The sequence below is a fragment of the Podarcis raffonei genome, chromosome 16 (assembly GCF_027172205.1).
Source record: "Podarcis raffonei isolate rPodRaf1 chromosome 16, rPodRaf1.pri, whole genome shotgun sequence".
Taxonomy (NCBI): Eukaryota; Metazoa; Chordata; class Lepidosauria; order Squamata; family Lacertidae; genus Podarcis; species Podarcis raffonei.
The window spans coordinates 13227041-13244094 of NC_070617.1; the positions used below are offsets into that span (position 1 = coordinate 13227041).

The 17054-nt window shown below is 47.3% G+C and overlaps 1 protein-coding gene across 3 annotated transcripts in view; it reads left to right on the forward strand.

The window, feature by feature from the left end:
- The window catches only part of CADM3 (cell adhesion molecule 3), a 94254-nt gene extending 78717 nt beyond the window's left edge, over positions 1-15537 (forward strand). Inside the window, exons 6-9 of one of the 3 annotated variants that reach the window (XM_053369843.1) lie at positions 1011-1101; positions 2822-2991; positions 6577-6702; positions 7930-15537. In XM_053369843.1, coding sequence (XP_053225818.1) covers positions 1011-1101; positions 2822-2991; positions 6577-6702; positions 7930-8078 — 536 coding nt within the window. In that variant the 3' untranslated portion in view covers positions 8079-15537. The remainder of the gene's footprint in view (positions 1-1010; positions 1102-2821; positions 2992-6576; positions 6703-7929) is intronic. The other 2 variants (XM_053369844.1, XM_053369845.1) reach the window with 2 other exon arrangements.
- Positions 15538-17054: the final 1517 nt, after the last annotated feature.

Sequence of the window (17054 nt, forward strand, 5' to 3'; positions counted from 1 at the left end):
CCTGGAACCCTAATGGGGAAGAAAGCTCTGTTGGAGTGGTTAATGCTGTGAGTCCCTCCATTCTATGCTCAGGTTGTATATATGTGTTAATAGAACCTTGAAGCAAAAAAGCAACACCATCTCTGTTGACTTATCATTCCAAGGAACTGAACCGTAGGTAAGCTGAGGAACCCACAAAGTATCTCATCACTCGGAGACTGGGTTGTGCACCACAGTACTTTATGTGTGTGTTTTTAATCTAGGTTTTATTGTGAAAACTCCCCGTGTTTTGCACAATGGGCAGCATATTGCTCACCTAAACAGATAAATAAATACCATTTTGGTCTGGATATAAGACACCCTCAAATATCGTCTGCACTATATGTCTTCTCTATCTAGGAAAGCACAACCAGTTGGTTGCACTCAGGTTTAATACAAGCCAGATTTGGGGGAGGAAATGCAGCCTATATTCAGACCAATATGGTAAAAATTAGAGGGGGCCCTGTTGGTAAAGGCTGAGCTAAGGATTTGGAAGTGGTAATGGCAGTCATCCCCTAGGAACAAGGGAAGCTGCCATATAATAAGATAGACGGCTGGTCCATATAGCTCGATATTGTCTACAACACAGAGGGGGAACCTGTGGCCCTCCAGATGTTGAACTGCAACTCCCAGCATCCCTGGCCATGAAGGACCTGGGATAGCTCAGTCGCTAAAGCATGAGATGCAAAAGATTCCTGCATTGCAGGGGGTTGGCCTCGATGGCCCTCGTGGTCCCTTCCAACTCTACAACTCTGTGATTCTGTGATGGTTGCTGGGGGGATCCCATAACATCTGGAGGGCCACAGGTTCCCCATCCCTGATCTACAATGACTGGTAGCAGTTCTCCAGGATTTCAGACAAGAGCCCTACCGGGGGATTGAACCTGGGACCTTCTGCATGCAAAGCAGAGGCTCCGCCACCGAGTCAAAGGTGGATCTGGTTGTGAAAATGACAGCAGTTTCCCTTCTTTCTTCCTCTGTCTCTCTCCCCAGACAAGCCAACAGCTGAAATCAAATCATATCCCGACAGCCCACGAGAAGGACAAAATCTGAGGCTGCGCTGCGATGGACGAGGCAACCCAATGTTAGTCTCCTTCTCTCCTCTGATGCGTAAACGGCAAAGAAGCTCGTGTGCAGTGAAGGTTGGTCCATCGGGGCCTGTGTGCCAATGCCCCACCAACCTCAGTCTGCTCTGAGCCAGCCCCCACCTGCCTGCCTGTTTACTCACATCCAGTCCAGGGGGTGGCTTTGCCAGCCAGCTTCCTCCTCCTTAGTCTGCTATGATAGAACTCCGCAGACCCTCCAAGTGTCCCTATTTTCCAGGGACAGTCCCGGATTTACAGAAGCTTCTGATTTGATCCCGGAATGTCCCACTTCTCCTTAGGATGTCCCTATTTTCATCAGAAAAAAGTTGGCAGGTATGCAACCCCCGAGCCAAGGAGATAACTATACAACCTTCAGAAGACATTTGAAGGCAACCCTGTATAGGGAGGTTTGTTTAATGTCTTATTATGTTTTCCTATATGTTGGAAGCCGCCCAGAGTGGCTGGGGCAACCCAGTCAGGTGGGTGGGGTATAATTATAATTATTGTTGAATAGGACATCCCTATTTTCATCAGAGAAATGTTGGAGGATATGACTCAGCAAGGGAAAAGGATTATAGGGGCAAAACCAAGGTGAGTTGGCTCCGCCTCTCCTTGGCTCTGGCTCCGCCTACTGTTGACCTCTTGGAATTACCAGTCCCAATGAATACTAGCCACTGCTCTTCACTTGATCACGTTATTCCGGCCCACCTCCTAGGTGGTTTACATCAGGGTCAAATGTGCTCTGCTTACTGGTCATTAAACAATCAGTTAAATTTATTTATTTATGGAATTTTATATCCCACCTTTTTGTCTGAGCAGCTCAAAGTGGCGTCAATGGTTCTCTCTCTCTCCTCTTTTAATCCCCACAACAACCTTGTGAGGTAGGTTAGGCCAAGAGGCAGTAACTGGCCCAGGCTCACCCAGTGAGCTCCATGGCTGAGTAGGGGATTCAAACCCTGGTCTCACCTTGCCACTCCAGCTTTTGCACCACACTTGCTCTCTAAATTGTCTTATCCTGTGTATACCACCCCATTAACAATGTCCTTTTGATCTTTTTATGATTCAAAAAATTACTAAAAAGCAAACGAGAAGCTCTAAAATAAAATCATGAAAAACGACTCCAGCACAAAACCAGATAACTGAACGGGAGCCACCAGGGAGAGCTGTAAACACCAGCAATGTTTAAATTATCTCAAGACGCCTAAGGTGGCACTGGGAAGAACAAAATGAGGCTACCTAGTGAGGCTGTTTCAAAGGGGCATCCCACACTGGGGGAGCTATTTCCAAAAAAAGGTCCTTTTCTGGAGCCCATTGGGATTGGTAGAGCCAGAGCCAATGGCAGGCAGCACCAGCTAGACTGTTTTGTCTCCATCCTCTTCCTCCCTGCTGAGTTTTTCAACCTGGAAACTGAGGGGGAGGAACCTGGCAGGCTGCGCCATCTCCTGATTTGTTGGAAGCAGGAAGCAAACAGGTGGAGAGCAGACTGTGGTTGGTGGGGCAGTGTCCCCTCTGCCCGAATGGACCCGCCTCCACTGCTGGGCACCAGTTGGTCCCAGCCAGACCAAGGCAAGGAGACGAGGCCTTGCTGTTTCACCGTGTGCCTAGAACAGCTTTGTATCCCCCAATAGATCGGGGCCTCCAGATCATTGAAGGGCGATGTGCAATCCCTCTGATCTCAAGCTCTGCTGACTCTCACCAACTCTCTTCCCTCCCTCACAGCCCTCAGGAATACAAGTGGGAGAAGCAGGGAGCTCAGGCGCCCCTAGCCGAGGCCCAAGACAACATCCTCGTCTTCGACAGTTTGAACAAAAGCGACAGCGGGACCTACATCTGCTATGCCTCAAGCATTATGGGCATCTCCACGGCAATATACAACCTGAATGTTCATGGTGAGCATTGTTTCACGGCACCCTCTGCTGGTCGGAGGACTACATTCTTTGTGTTTCCCAGGATTGCTGGCCAGGGTGGGAACAGGTCTCATGGTCTCAGGAGGCTCTTCTTATATTTTTGTAATAATACTCTTTTCTTCTCAGCCTAGAATGGGAAACAGCGTTAAATCATAGAATTGTAGGGTTGGGACCATGAGGGTCATCTAGTCCAACCCCCTACAATGCAGGAACCTTTCGCCCAACATGGGGCTTGAACCCACGACCTTGAGATTAAGAGCCCCATGCTCTACCAAGTGAGCCTAGCTTATATATCTGAGTTTATAACACTGCCTATGTGTCAGGGGGTCCATATATTTTTTACTGAACTTTTAAAACTATAAGAAAATGAAACATTTACAGAAGGCAAAATTAGAGAGAGAGGGAGACTGGGGGTGGGGAGAAGTATTATGCAACATTAATGCAAGCATGGAGCACGAATATTCTTGAGGTCTAACAGCTACTTCTACATATTTTGAAAAGAAAATACCACAGTAATTGCCAACATGTTGAATTCAAAGGGAATCAAACGAAAATGTTAATCTCAATTTCCTTGCTGTCTTATCTTGTGCACACCATATGAATAGAGCATACCATGATAAGATAAAAATAAAGCATGGGTGTGTTGCATCTCGTGTGTGTGTGTGTGTGTGTGTGTACACACATACACATATGATTTGACATTATATAATCTCGAAATAAGCTTCATTAAAAATTCATCGGAAACAATGCAACGGCCATTAAAAATTAATCTGGAACAATGCAAAAGTACCTAATAAAATAACAAAACCGCAACAGTTGACTCTGTTTGTCAGTTTGCTTAAAAGGCAGGAAAGCCTGATTCCTCGGAGGAAGCTGGGATACATAAAAAGTCTCTTGAAATGCAGTATTGATGGGGGGAATATGAGACAAGACTTTTTCTTTTTTGGAGCAAAGGGATTTGCGCATCTGGCATGTGTGTTTAGTGCCTCGACCAATTTCGCTGCATGCGACAATAACCGCTTGAGAGTGTGGCATCAGGAAGGAGGCCAAAGGCAGTTGTGCTCCCGAGGACGCATCAATCAAGTGCTCTCTGAAGTGTGTGTGTGTATGTGTGTGTGTGTGTGATTTTTCTCCCTAAACGATTCCTACACTATCAGACTCTGAACTGATTGCAGACTTCTTAGCAGCCCCAGCCCTGGTGTAGCATGGTGGCTAAATGGCTGCGCTAAGAATCAGGAAGTCCCTGGTTCAAATCCTGCTGTGGTAGCTTAAGGCAAGCTGCAGCCATTCGGACTCAGTCTCCCCATCTGCGTTATGGGCGGGGATCATAATGCCGACCCACCTTGTTGTAAGGAAGATGGCATGATTTCCTCGTTGCAGGAAGTTGGGCTAGATGACAATCAGGGTCCCTTCCAACTCTCTGCGATTCTATGATTCTGGGATGGCACGTGCGAAGTGCTTTGAACACATGGAAGCACCATACCGTGCTGGCCCCCACAAGCTGGAGCCAAATGTACTTTCTCTGCCTTGCCGGCACCTCGTCTGCTCACCCCACAGCTAGTCCTCCACCTTGAAAGGTCCACCGATTATGTCGCCATAGCAACCACTTAACCCCTTCACTCAGGCTGCTGTGTTGAGTGAGCATCTTCATTCCCAAATAATCCCCCCAAGGGTTCTGGGTGGGCACTTGATTGGCAGGAGCGGGGGGGGGGGGAGCCACCAGGGAGCCACCTGCTGAGGCATCTCAGCCGAGGATTTAGCTGTCTTATATTTGGGTCCATGGCCTGGCCTATCTTGCATCCATATCTTGCATGGCTGGTTTTCCAGATTCAGGAATAAGAATGGCTTTGCTAACACTTGGGTCACTTTATTGCTCTCTCCTGCAGGATGCTTGGTTGCTGCAGAAATAGTCATAGTTATTTACTTACTTATCATTGTTACTACTACTATTCTATTTAGGCAATTTATATACTACTGGCTACTACAGAAATATCACACGTCATTGTTTTTTATCACAATTATTTTATATGCTGCTTGCTATAGAAATATCACAAACTATTGTTGGTTATATATTTGTGTGTATATATATATATATATATATATATATATATATATATAATTAAATTTGTATACGACCCTTCGTCACACGATCTCAGGGCACTTCACAGAATAAAATACAAGATAAAGAATTAAAGCAAAAACAACAAAACAATACTCCCCTGCTCCCATAGACACATTTAAAAGGCTGTGGGATATTAATCAGCCAAAGGCCTGGTTGAAGAGGAATATTTTCACCTGGTGCCTAAAAATATATAATGGAGGTGCCCGGTGAGCCTCCCAGGCGAGAGAATTCCACAAATGGGGAGCCACCACAGAAAAGGCCCCTTCTCGTGTTGCCACCCTCCAGACCTCACATTCTTTAAGTACAAGTCCACCACAAACAAGGCATTATAGCAGAGCCTCCTGTTTTCATGTACTTGGGAGAAAACAGAGACCTATTGCTATGTGGGGCCTATTATTCAGCTACAGCTTTCAGTTGCCCTTCAACATGGTAATGATAAGTAAGAGAGAAAACATTAGGAACGTCAGAACAAAACCATTCAAAAGCTTCAAGGTTATACGTGACGTTCATGGCTGAGGGAGAATCGAACCCTTCTCTCCGAAGTCCTAGTCTTATGCTCTAAACCACTACATCACACTGATACTGATTACATTGCATTGGTGTCTTATTTTTTAACCCCCACAAAAGTTACCGGATGCAATCCTGTATCTCTGGTGTTAGAGCAGGGATAGGCAACCTAAGGCCCGTGGGCCAGATGCGGCCCAATCGCCTTCTCAATCTGGCCCACGGACGGTCTGGGAGTCAGCATGTTTTTACATGAGTAGAATGTGTCATTTTATTTAAAATGCATCTCTGGGTTATTTGTGGGGCATAGGAATTCGTTCATTTCCCCCCCCAAAAAAAATATCGTCTGGCCCTTCCACATGGTCTGAGGGATGGTGGACCGGCCCACAGCTGAAAAAGGTTGCTGACCCCTGTGTTAGAGTAAATAAGTGTGTCTTCAGCATCAGACAGAAACTATGTACAGTGGTACCTCGGGTTACATACGCTTCAGGTTACAGACTCCGCTAACCCAGAAATAGTACCTCAGGTTAAGAACTTTGCTTCAGGATGAGAACAGAAATCGTGCTCCGGCAGCGTGGCGGCAGCAGGAGGCCCCATTAGCTAAAGTGGTGCTTCAGATTAAGAACAGTTTCGGGTTAAGAACAGACCTCCAGAACGAATTAAGTTCTTAACCCGAGGTACCACCGTAATGAAGGTATGGAGGACAGGGAGTTTCACTGTGGCCAGCATGGGGAGTATTTCATCTTCCCCTCTGTATATTCTGCTTTCTTTCTTCCTCCGGGCCTCATCCCTTGCCCGCTTCTGCCTCGACTGCTCTGGTTTGGGTGCTTGGAAGGAAAAGCCAGCCAGTGAGATGTGTGGATTTTCTTGGCTGCTTCTCAGCTAACTTTTTTCTCAGCCAACTTTTTCTCCTTTCGCTTTTCTCCTTTCCCTCTGGATAGATGCAAGCCCCATGACCCACAGTGGGAGCACGTACCACGCCATCATTGGGGGAATAGTGGCTGTCATTGTCTTCCTGCTTCTTATCCTCCTCATTGTTCTGGGTCACTACCTGATCCGGCACAAAGGTAGGCTTCAACTCAAACCTGCACAAATGTTTTCTGCGTCTTGCAAACCGGGGCTGGGTAGACCGCAAGGGTTGACTGTGGCCCTCCAGGCATCTCTTATCTGGCCCTTGGGACTCCACATACCCTTCTCCAGCTGCATCCACACTCTGCTAAGGCTGCTCCTCTCGCCAGCCCTGCTTCACACCTTCCTTGAGGGCTTTTGGAAATGTCTGAAATGCTGGCCTGGATAGGCGATAGAGAGGTGTGTTTGTTTGTGCGGAAACTAATCTACAGTACAAAGATTTTAAAAATTGCATTCATTGCTCTGCCTGCTTTGGCCTCTGGCCCTGCCCACCAGTTGCATATGGCCCTCAAAGAGTTCTCCAGAAGGAAACGTGGCCCTTGGGCTCCAAATCTAGCTGGAGTTATTGGGAAAGGGGGTGTTGAATATGGGCGTAGCCAGGATTTGTGTTGGGGCAGCAAGACACCCACCTGTCCTGTTCCAGAACCGAGCTACCTGTGACGCGATTGGTCAGTTCGCGGAAGCCACGCCTATCGCTCTGTCAGGTCACTAGAATGTGCCACAACATCATCACAGTGACCTCGGCGAACATTTCCATTTCAAATATTGTGATCATTTCTAATTTTGGTTAGGTAAAGGTAAAGGGACCCCTGACCATTAGGTCCAGTCATGGCCGACTCTGGGGTTGCGGCGCTCATCTCGTTTTATTGGCCGAGGGAGCCGGCGTACAGCTTCCAGGTCATGTGGCCAGCATGACTAAGCTGCTTCTGGCGAACCAGAGCAGTGTACCTTCCTGCCGGAGCGGTACCTATTTATCTACTTGCACTTTGATGTGCTTTCGAACTGCTAGGTTGGCAGGAGCAGGGACCGAGCAACGGGAGCTCACCCCGTTACTGGGATTCAAACCGGCGACCTTCTGATCAGCAAGTCCTAGGCTCTGTGGTTTAACCCACAGCATCACCTGCATCCCAAGTACTTAACCAAATACTTTTGGTTAAGTATTTTTTATTTACTTACTTGATTTAGGGGGGCAGTTGCTGCGCCTGACTATGCCCATGGTGCTGAAGCTCTGATCTTCTGCATGTAAGCCATGTCTTTTGGAGGTGTGGTTGGGTGAACCATGCAAGACCCATGTTCCCTTGTGGTGGTACAGACCCTTCCCACTTTCCTTAGCCATCCTAAATAAGCTCCACTTTTGCTCCAAGCCAAATGACCCCATCCGGTAGCTTCCTCTCTTTTTCTGTGTCCCTATGCAGGTACCTACCTGACCCACGAGGCCAAAGGCTCGGACGACGCCCCAGACGCAGACACAGCCATTATCAACGCCGAGGGTGGTCAAACTGGTGGGGATGACAAGAAGGAGTATTTCATCTGAGTGGGGAGGGTGGGGCCTGGCGGCCGGGCAGCAGGGGGGAGGAGGAGGAGGAGGAAGTGGCGGATCGGAACCCAACCTCGACTGAATGACAACAGAACCCACCCAACCAATATGTCAAAGGAATTTCTCTTGCGCCCAGGAAGGAATGGACGGACAGACAGAGGGATGATGGTGGGGGACCGAGATCGGCGAGGGGACAGAGGAGGAACGAGAGAGAGAAAGAAGATCAGCTTGGCTCACAATGCTTCTTTGAACTTGTATAAAACATTGTTACTAAACGGGGGGGACACGCACCCGAACATTGAGAACCCCTCAAAACCCCTTGTTCCTGCTTGCTTGTACCTACATATCTGCGGCTGCCAAAATCGCACTAAACACAGACCTGGAGAGTGAGTGATGATACCTTTCTTTCTTCCTTCCTTCCCTCCCTTCTGCCTTCCTTCTTTCCCTCCCTTCTTCCTTCCTTCCTTCCGGCTCCTTTTGAGGCTGTTTTATCTTCTTTTTCGATGGCGTACTCTTGTTTTTGACTCTTTCTTTCTTTCTTTTTTTGCAAAAAAAGAGAAAAACCTCTGTTCTCGTTCCCTTATGTTTGGAATGTCTTGAAGTGGGGGCACTGTAGGGGTTTGTTGGGGGGTTCGGATGGTGTATCTCTTGCTTTCCTTTAGAGTTGTTCTGCTTTTTCTGTTTTGATGTCGGAGGATCAAATCCGCTTGTGTTTGGGGTGGGGACAACGGACATCGGGAGGAGATCCCTTAATCTTGCATCTTAGGGGTCAAGCAAGGCGGGCTGAACTCTGAGCAAGGGAGTGCTGGGCTTATCAAAATCGGGGGCCCGGCTCTAAGGCCTGGAAAGCCCCCCCTTCCTATTGGAAGAGGAGGGGGGTGCAGCAAAGGGAACTTTCCTCCCTGCTGCCTCCAACTTCCTCAGGCCTTCCTCTGTGATGGTCTTCATTCGGGAAGGTTTTGGGAGCCAGGCTGATGAAGGACAGGCTCAAATTTGGGGGGCAGATTTGCTATGAAAACCTCTGCCGATTTTATCCTTCGACAAGATTTTGTTCCTCCGGTTGCGTCTCTTTGTTTGGAGAGGAGAATGTCGTTGTGTGGTCCGTGTACCAAGGGATGCCAGCTAGCCGGTTGCAGTCCCGACCCAAACCCATGGCAAAAAAAGAAGAAGAAAGGGGGAGTTTGCTTTGAGGCTCCCCTGGTGTCCTTTATGCTTCCCAGTCACGAGGGGGGGGGGTTCGAGAGCCAGGTGCTTCTAAGGGGGCCACTCAAAGAGAGAGGACTCCCATCGCTGGGGTTTTCTCTTGGTTCGGAGCCCCGGTTTCTCAGTGCAAAAGGGTACGCGCTATCCTCCTGTGTCTTCCTTGGGTTAGAGAGGAAGCAAGGCATTCCAGGGGGCTGCCCCATAGCTCAAGGGCAGCTTCTAGTGCCATCAGCCCGTTGGTGGGGAGAGTTGAATGAGCAAGATTTATTGAGTGATGCAATTACAGTTCCCCAATCTCCAGTGTTTGATACTGATTAGACCACAGGGTGGGGGGGAAGTGTCAGCTGCGGTTATTTCAACATGCACACAAATACACACCCTGCCAAATTAATTCAAGCCTGGATCCAACACTGCAATCAGAAACAGTGTTTCTTCCTCACAGGCATACATCTGAAGGTTGCTCTCATTGCAAATGATTCAGATGCCCTGTTCACCACCGCCACAGAGGGATAAACTAATGCCTTTCCACTGTCAATAAAAACTTGGGGGGGGTCCACCACTGTCCCCCCACTCCCCAAATCATGAAATCTTGCTTTGTGATCTCTAAAAGAACAACCGCCTCTGGTTCTTCCTTCCACTTTGCCTTCTGTCACAATAGCCTCTCCTCCCTCCCAACTCACACACAGACACAATTGTCACACACAACTACTGCCATGGTTTTTTGAGATTTCCTCAAAAACCTCAGGGAGGGCCAGAAACTTGATGGATTGTAAAATGAAACAAAAGCAGACTTTGAGGGGAGGGCAGTTGTTCTTGCCATGAAAATGGTAGGCTTTTTGAGTTTTAAGGTGCCTGCTTTTTTCTTTTCTTTTTCTTTTCTTTTCTTTTCTTTGGAAATAGTGTAGCGGCTGAACACGTAACACAGCAATTGGCATGGATAGGTGAAATATTTTGCCTTAGCTCTGTGAGTTCACATCTGTCTATTTTTCAAAGTGTTTAGTGCAATGAACATGCATGCAGAGAGCATGTCCCAGCGATGGCTTCTTTTGCTGCTCGTTTTGTAGTTCTGTGACATTCACACATTTCATCTCAAACACAGAGCCAAACGCCACTTTCCAGCTTGCGATGTCGTGTCTTGAAGATACTGTTGGTCCAGGTTTCACCTAAGATAGGCTAAGTAGCTGGTGATTGTCCTTGGCAACTGGGCAGGCTGGAGAATAGGGCTTCTGAGCACGTGCAGAGAACTTTCTGTTGTCAGAGTCGTTGCACACATTCCTGGGAACTGCAGCTCTTCCAGTGGAGTGAGTGTATGTATTCTCCTCTTGATAGCTTGGCAATATTGATTGGCAACATACTCAGGACAAAGCAAATGCAACAGAACTTCTGGCATGGTGTAGCGATGATGGCTGTGAAAGAGGGGATTAGACAAAATTCATGGAGGATAAAACAACCAACGGGTACCAGTCCTGATGACTATATGCTACTCCTAGGATCGGAGTCAGGGTTGGTTGGGAGCAGCAGCAAGAGAGAGCTGTTGACCTCATGACCTACTTGTGGCCTTCCTAAAACACCTGGTTGGCCACTGTAGGAAGAGATTTCTGGACTAGATGCACATCTGGCCTGACTCAAGAGGACTCCTCTTTTGTTCTTACCGGCCACAGAGGTTAGGAATGGTTCCTTCATCTTCAGATGCAGGCTACCTCTAAATATCCAGTTGCTGGGGATCTGTGGCAAATGAGGGTTACTGCCTTCAAGCCCTGGTGGTTGATGGTGGACTTTTCAGACTGAGGCACCTGATTGGCCACTGCGGCAAACAGGAAACAGAAACTAGAGGATGCTGGAGCTGATGGACTGGTGGTCAGTTTGAGGAGAGTTCTCAAGTTTGTTACATCGGTGTTGTCAGGTGTTAAGAGGTCAGCAGGTTGGCCCAGATCCTGCTCTGGCTGAGGGTCCCTTGAAGTCAGAACTAGAATCTCAGGCAGTTTGGTCTTGGGCAGTGACGGGATCCTTTGGCCCCATGGGCCTATTTGAGTTTGCAAGCATTCCTCATTTGGCCTGCAAGGCTGTTCTGACCAGACTAAGCCCACCTATCCTACACCCGATGTCAGGTTTTGGACAGGTAAAGATAGGCCTAGTCCAAGAAGGAGGCAGGGAATTTGTGCTATGAGCTGTGTTTTGAAAACCCTGGCAACCAGCTGATCGCCGGGGCTTCAAAGCACCCTGGTCATCAGTGCTTGCAGGGAGAGCTGTGTGCAATCCTCTGAAGTCGATCAGCTGGTTGCATTTGCACCTGCATGGTTTGATTTCAAAACCCTGCAGAAAGAAATGGGTCTCACCTGTGATGTCAGGTGTGGCAAACTTGGCCTGTGGCAGGGAAGATAGGTAAAGAGCTGGATCCAGTTTCCCACTCCTGGTGTAAGAGGACCTTCTTAAGTGCCTATGGAAAGTGGGGCTCAGGGAGAAGGAAGGCAGGAGGATGCAAGGCTAGGCAAACTTTATCAGCTGATTGTTGGGGGCTTAAAGAAAACCACACATTGCTCTGCAAGCACTGATGGGTGCTTTGAAGCACCAACAATCAGCTGATTGTTGGGACTTCAAAGCACAGTCCACAGCACAACCTTCCCCTGCCTTTTATGGACCACGTCCACCTTCACCTGCTCAAAAGCTGACATCAGGTGGGAACTTCCCAGGGTTCCTGCAGTGAATCATAAAATCACAAGCTTGTAGAGTTGGAAGGGTCGCCTAGTCCAACCTCCTGCAAGTGCATTACTTTGAAGTGGTGGGAATCTTGCTCCTGCCTCTGCCAGTCTCTGAACTGATTGGAAATTTGATGGAGGTGTTGGCTCTTCGATTTGATCAAGCCAATGACTGATATCTCCCCACCACCACCAAAACCTCCGCTCCGTCGGACCCCAGCCATGGATGGATCCCTGTAGATGTTGTTGGACCCCCAGTTCCCATCAGCCCCAGCCAGCAGGGGATGATGGGAGCAGGAGTCCAACAACATCCACAGAGCCATAGTGCACTGTGGGATCTCCCCTGCTCCCTTCTTTCGCCTGGTGACTGAACAGATTATCAGCACCTCTGCAGATGGAATCAAGGCTGTATCAATGTCAGTGGCCTTCAGGGAGCCTACAAGACAGTAGACTCCCCTCTATTCTTCCCTATCCTCCCCATATCTGCTCTTTAGAGCTAGACTGCCCCTGGACATGGAGGTTCTAACACAAGGTCTGCCTTTCTATAACTGCTGGGCATCTTGAGTTTTCAGCACGGGGTGGGATCTATTTATTTATTTGGGGTTGCAGCCAATGTTTGTCCTACTCAGAGGAGACCCATGGAAATTAATGGACATGGCTAACTTAAGTCCATTAATGTCAACAGGTCTATTCTAGACAATATTTAGTTGGATACCACCCCATAGATCATGGATTAGGTTGGATTACTATGTGGCTGATCCATGTGAGAAGATTTGTCTGGCTGGGGGAAATTTGCCTTGTGCACGTGAGAAAGAAAGCAGAGTAACCTGACCAAGTCAGCCCATTGATGCATCTAACTCAGTGCTGTCTACACTGGCCACCACCAGCAGCAGGTAACTCTCTGGCATTTAAGGCAGGTATGTCTCTGCCAGCCCTACCTGGAGTTGCTGGGGATTGAACTGGGGACATTCTGAATGCAAAGCAAATTCTCTGCCCCTGAGCTGTGGCCATTTTCTAAATAAGATTCTAGTCCTCATGTTTCCAGAGAAAGGACTGTATTAAATAGGAACAAGAGAAGCTGCCTTATACTGTCTTCATCAAGCTCAGTATTGCCTACACGGACTGGCAGGGTTTCAGAGGGGATATTCTGAGCCCCACCGGGAGATGCTGTGGGTGTTTGAGCCTGGGGCAAGGCAGCATGTGCTGTAGCAATGAGCCGTGATGGAGAGAAAGCGAGAGAGAAGGAATTTTATCTCTGTGTGTGTAAGAGAGAGAGATGGGGCTCTTACGTTGCACTAATTAAAGGTGATATCTTCAGCTCAGCAGGGTTAACAACAGTTTTAAAGCCCTTGTTGTCTCTTCCAGCACGAAACAATTACTTGTCGTTTGAAGCTTTGCCTGCCAACATGCATGTTGACAAAACCTTTAGCATTTCCCCCCCTTTTAACCTGGCACTTGGCAAGCAGTCACCTCCTTTGAACTGACAATGGAGTCATGCCTTCACGTTTAACCCTCCAATGTTCTTTTCTCTCCCCTCCCAATTCCCCTGGGTGACTAAGCCGCCTCGATTTCTGTCCTCCTGCCAGGCAAACAGGAATATTTTTTCGACAAAGCCTCGGCGACTTGACTGCCCCTCGTGCACCATTTAAAATGGGATGCATGGACACAGGGTTGTGTCCAACAAAGTCCTGCTCAGAGTAGGCCCATTAAAACGAACAAGCCTAAGTGAACCATGTCTATTAGTTTCCATGGGTCTACTCTGAGTAGGATTGGAGGCACCCTGCTGTTGCTGCTGCTTTAATGCAACAGCATTTGTCAAGCTGGTGCCATGCAGATGTTTTGAACTGGGGCTGATGGGAGTTATAATCGAAAATATCTGGAGGGCACCAGCTTGGCAAACCTTGTTTTGATAAGACAGACCTGCCCAGGGAGGTTGTCTCAGGCAGGTTTTTGTAACAGATGGAAAATGAACTGAAATCTTTTTGTTAGGAGCGTTCAAATCAAAAGTGTGCCGTCTAAACTTTTAAAACACACAGGTGCCTTGTGTTTCTTTCACATAGAAAACATTGGAATGAGCCAATGAAAAGAAACCAGGCAGGTAACTCCTGTTGTATAAACTTTTCTATAACTGCACTCATATGAACTAGTACCAAGGTTATTTCAGATTTGTAAAGATATAGCTTGTGGGGAACTGTGATACTGTGGAATTCATGTGTCCTGCCCTCCAAGAAACAGAGTCAAAGGTTCTAATTCATGCAGCAGCTACAGGAGTGGACTGAAATGTAAAACTGAACTGTGATCATAGCACAGAGTCATATACCGTATTTTTCGCCCTATAGGGTGCACCGGCCCATAGGGCGCACCTAGTTTTTTGGGGGGGAGGGAATAAAGAAAAAAAAATTATTCCCCCCCCAGGCACGGGGCTGGGGCGGGTGAAGCCCGAGCTTCCCCTGAACCCAGCCCCCAGAACAGGCTGCTATCCGCAAGCCTTGGGAGCCCGGCGGGAACTTCCGCGGGCTCCCAAGGCTTGCTGATAGCTTCCTGAAGCCTGGATTCGCCCCATAGGACGCACACACATTTCCCCTTCATTTTTGGAGGGGGAAAAGTGCGTCCTATAGGGCGAAAAATACGGTAATTGTAGAGATGGAAGGGACCAACCCCGTGCAATGAAGGAATCGCAGCTAAAGAACTCCTGACAGCCAACCTCTGTTTATAAACCTCCCATGAAAGATAGTCTGCCACCTTCCAAGGGAGTCTCTTCCACTGTCAAACAGCTCTTACCTTCAGAAAGTTCTTCTTGATGTTTCATTGGAATTTCCTTTCTTGCCATTTGAATCCATTGGTTTTGGTCCTACCCTCTGGAAGAGCAGAAAACAAGCTTGCTCCATCTTCCATTGGACAGCCCTTCAGATATCGTATCACCTTTCAGTCTTCTCCAGGCTAAACATTGCCCAACTCCCTCAACCGTTCCTCATAAGGCTTGGTTTCCAAAGCCTTGATTATCTTGGTCTCCCTCCTCTGCACACATTCCAGCTTGTCAATATCCTTCTTAAACTGTGCTGAGCAGAACTGGACATAATACTCTGGAAGGGGTCTGGCCAACGCAGAACAACAAAGTCGTCCTATTATTTCTCTTGATGTGGGCAGTGGGGTAATGCTTGTTCTTCAGACATTTTAAACACTTAGGAAGCTGCCTTATACAGAGTCAGACCATTGGTCCACCTTTCTTGGCTAGCCTAGAGGCATTCCTAGCCTTACCTTGAGATGCCAGAGATTGAACCAGGCCCTTCCTCAAATCACTGTACAGAAATATTTATTGGTGAAAAGGAGGGCATAGAAATTAAGTTTGGTTGATCTCGCCAAGGGTGCAGCAACAACTTAAAAGTGTCCCTGGCTATGACTAACCTTACTTTTTTTATTATTATTGTGATTTATCACATTTTTATTCCCCCAAATTTATTTCCTCACAAGAACTCTGTGAGGTGTGATAGGCCTTACTATGTCATTCACAGGAGAATATATATATATATATATATATATATATATATATATATATATACACACACACACAGAAAGACATGCCAATATTGTCTCTGTTTTGACATATCATTCAAACACAGGGACGAGATCGTTCCTTAGAGACAAGCCGTTAAATTGCAAACCTACAAAGATTTATTGACCATTTTATTAGCTGAGCGTGGAAAGATTCAGCTCAATGGTGTTTCCCAGCCTGTTGTCCAATAACTTTAAAAAAATTATGTTGGTGTCATTTTTGGAGTTACACGATTCATTCTCCAGGAGCTGAAATGGATTTGCCCACCTTCAAATAATCTTGTGTCAAATATTTACTGGATATTCTCTGAATATTCACCAAATACCGGCCTTGACACCTGACAAGATTTGAGGGGTCTCTCCTGCTCTCTCCCAAGGCTAGGGGACCTGTGGCCTTCCAGATGTTGCTGGTCTACACCTCTCATCATCCCTGACCGTTGACCATGCTGCGTGGAGCTGATGAGAGCTAGAGCTCAACAGCATCTGGAGGACCAAAGGTTCCTCATTCCTGAACTACCTAACCTAATCTTCTCCAGTTCCCAGCATGCACTCTGACACACCCTTAAAGCCCAAGATTCCACCACATGAAAACATGTCACACCTAGAAACAGATCACACCTAGAAACAGAATGTGGGTGGAGCTATGCAGATTTGAGGGCGGGACCAAGCCATCTGAGAGGTGGGCCTATTCAGATCAGGGGTGTGGCATTCAGTGGTTTCCATCCACAGGCTAACTGTACATCTGTATCTGGCTTGCTTTGGAGAAACTGGACGGGCATTTTACATATGGCGGAAGTTTCTTTTTGTGTCCCCTTTTTCCTTTCATCGTGCTTCTCTATCTGCTTTCTCATTTCCAAAAAAAGAAAATTGGATCAGAGCTCACTTATGCTTAGCCCCTGAACTTTTTCTTCAGCTCCACACTTACTTCTGGAGTGTATAAAATCATTTTCTTTATAAAATCATTTTCAGTTTGATTCCCCCCCCCTTTCTTTTTCCTTTCTCCTCCTGTGATGAGGCTACATTTTAATATTTTAATGTTTCAATATTTTAATGTTGTATTTTAATCTTGTTTTTAAGTTGTATTCATTCAACTTGTTTTTATTATTGCTTGTTAGCCACCCTGAGCCCGGCCTTGGCTGGGGAGGGCGGGGTATAAATAAAAATTATTATTATTAAAGCAATGTGGAAATGTGGAAAACTGAACTTAAGATCAGGAAAATGAGAAACGGAGGGCTTACCCACACTTCCTCTTGTGCTTTGCTTTCCCTGGGGAATACCACTCTTTAGCACTCAATCAGAGCAAATGGCAATTTGGGTTTTCTCCTAATTGATGTCTGCTCCGATTTAGAGATGAAGAGTGGGTTTTGCCTGGGAGAGGAGCAGAGCAAGGGGAAAACTGCTCAGACTCCATGCTTTCTAGGTACGGGACAAGCAGAAGTGTGGATGAGGTCTGAGAAAAACCAGAATTGACAGATTCACCCATCCCTACCTGTCAGATATCTGTCATCTTATGATGCCAGGC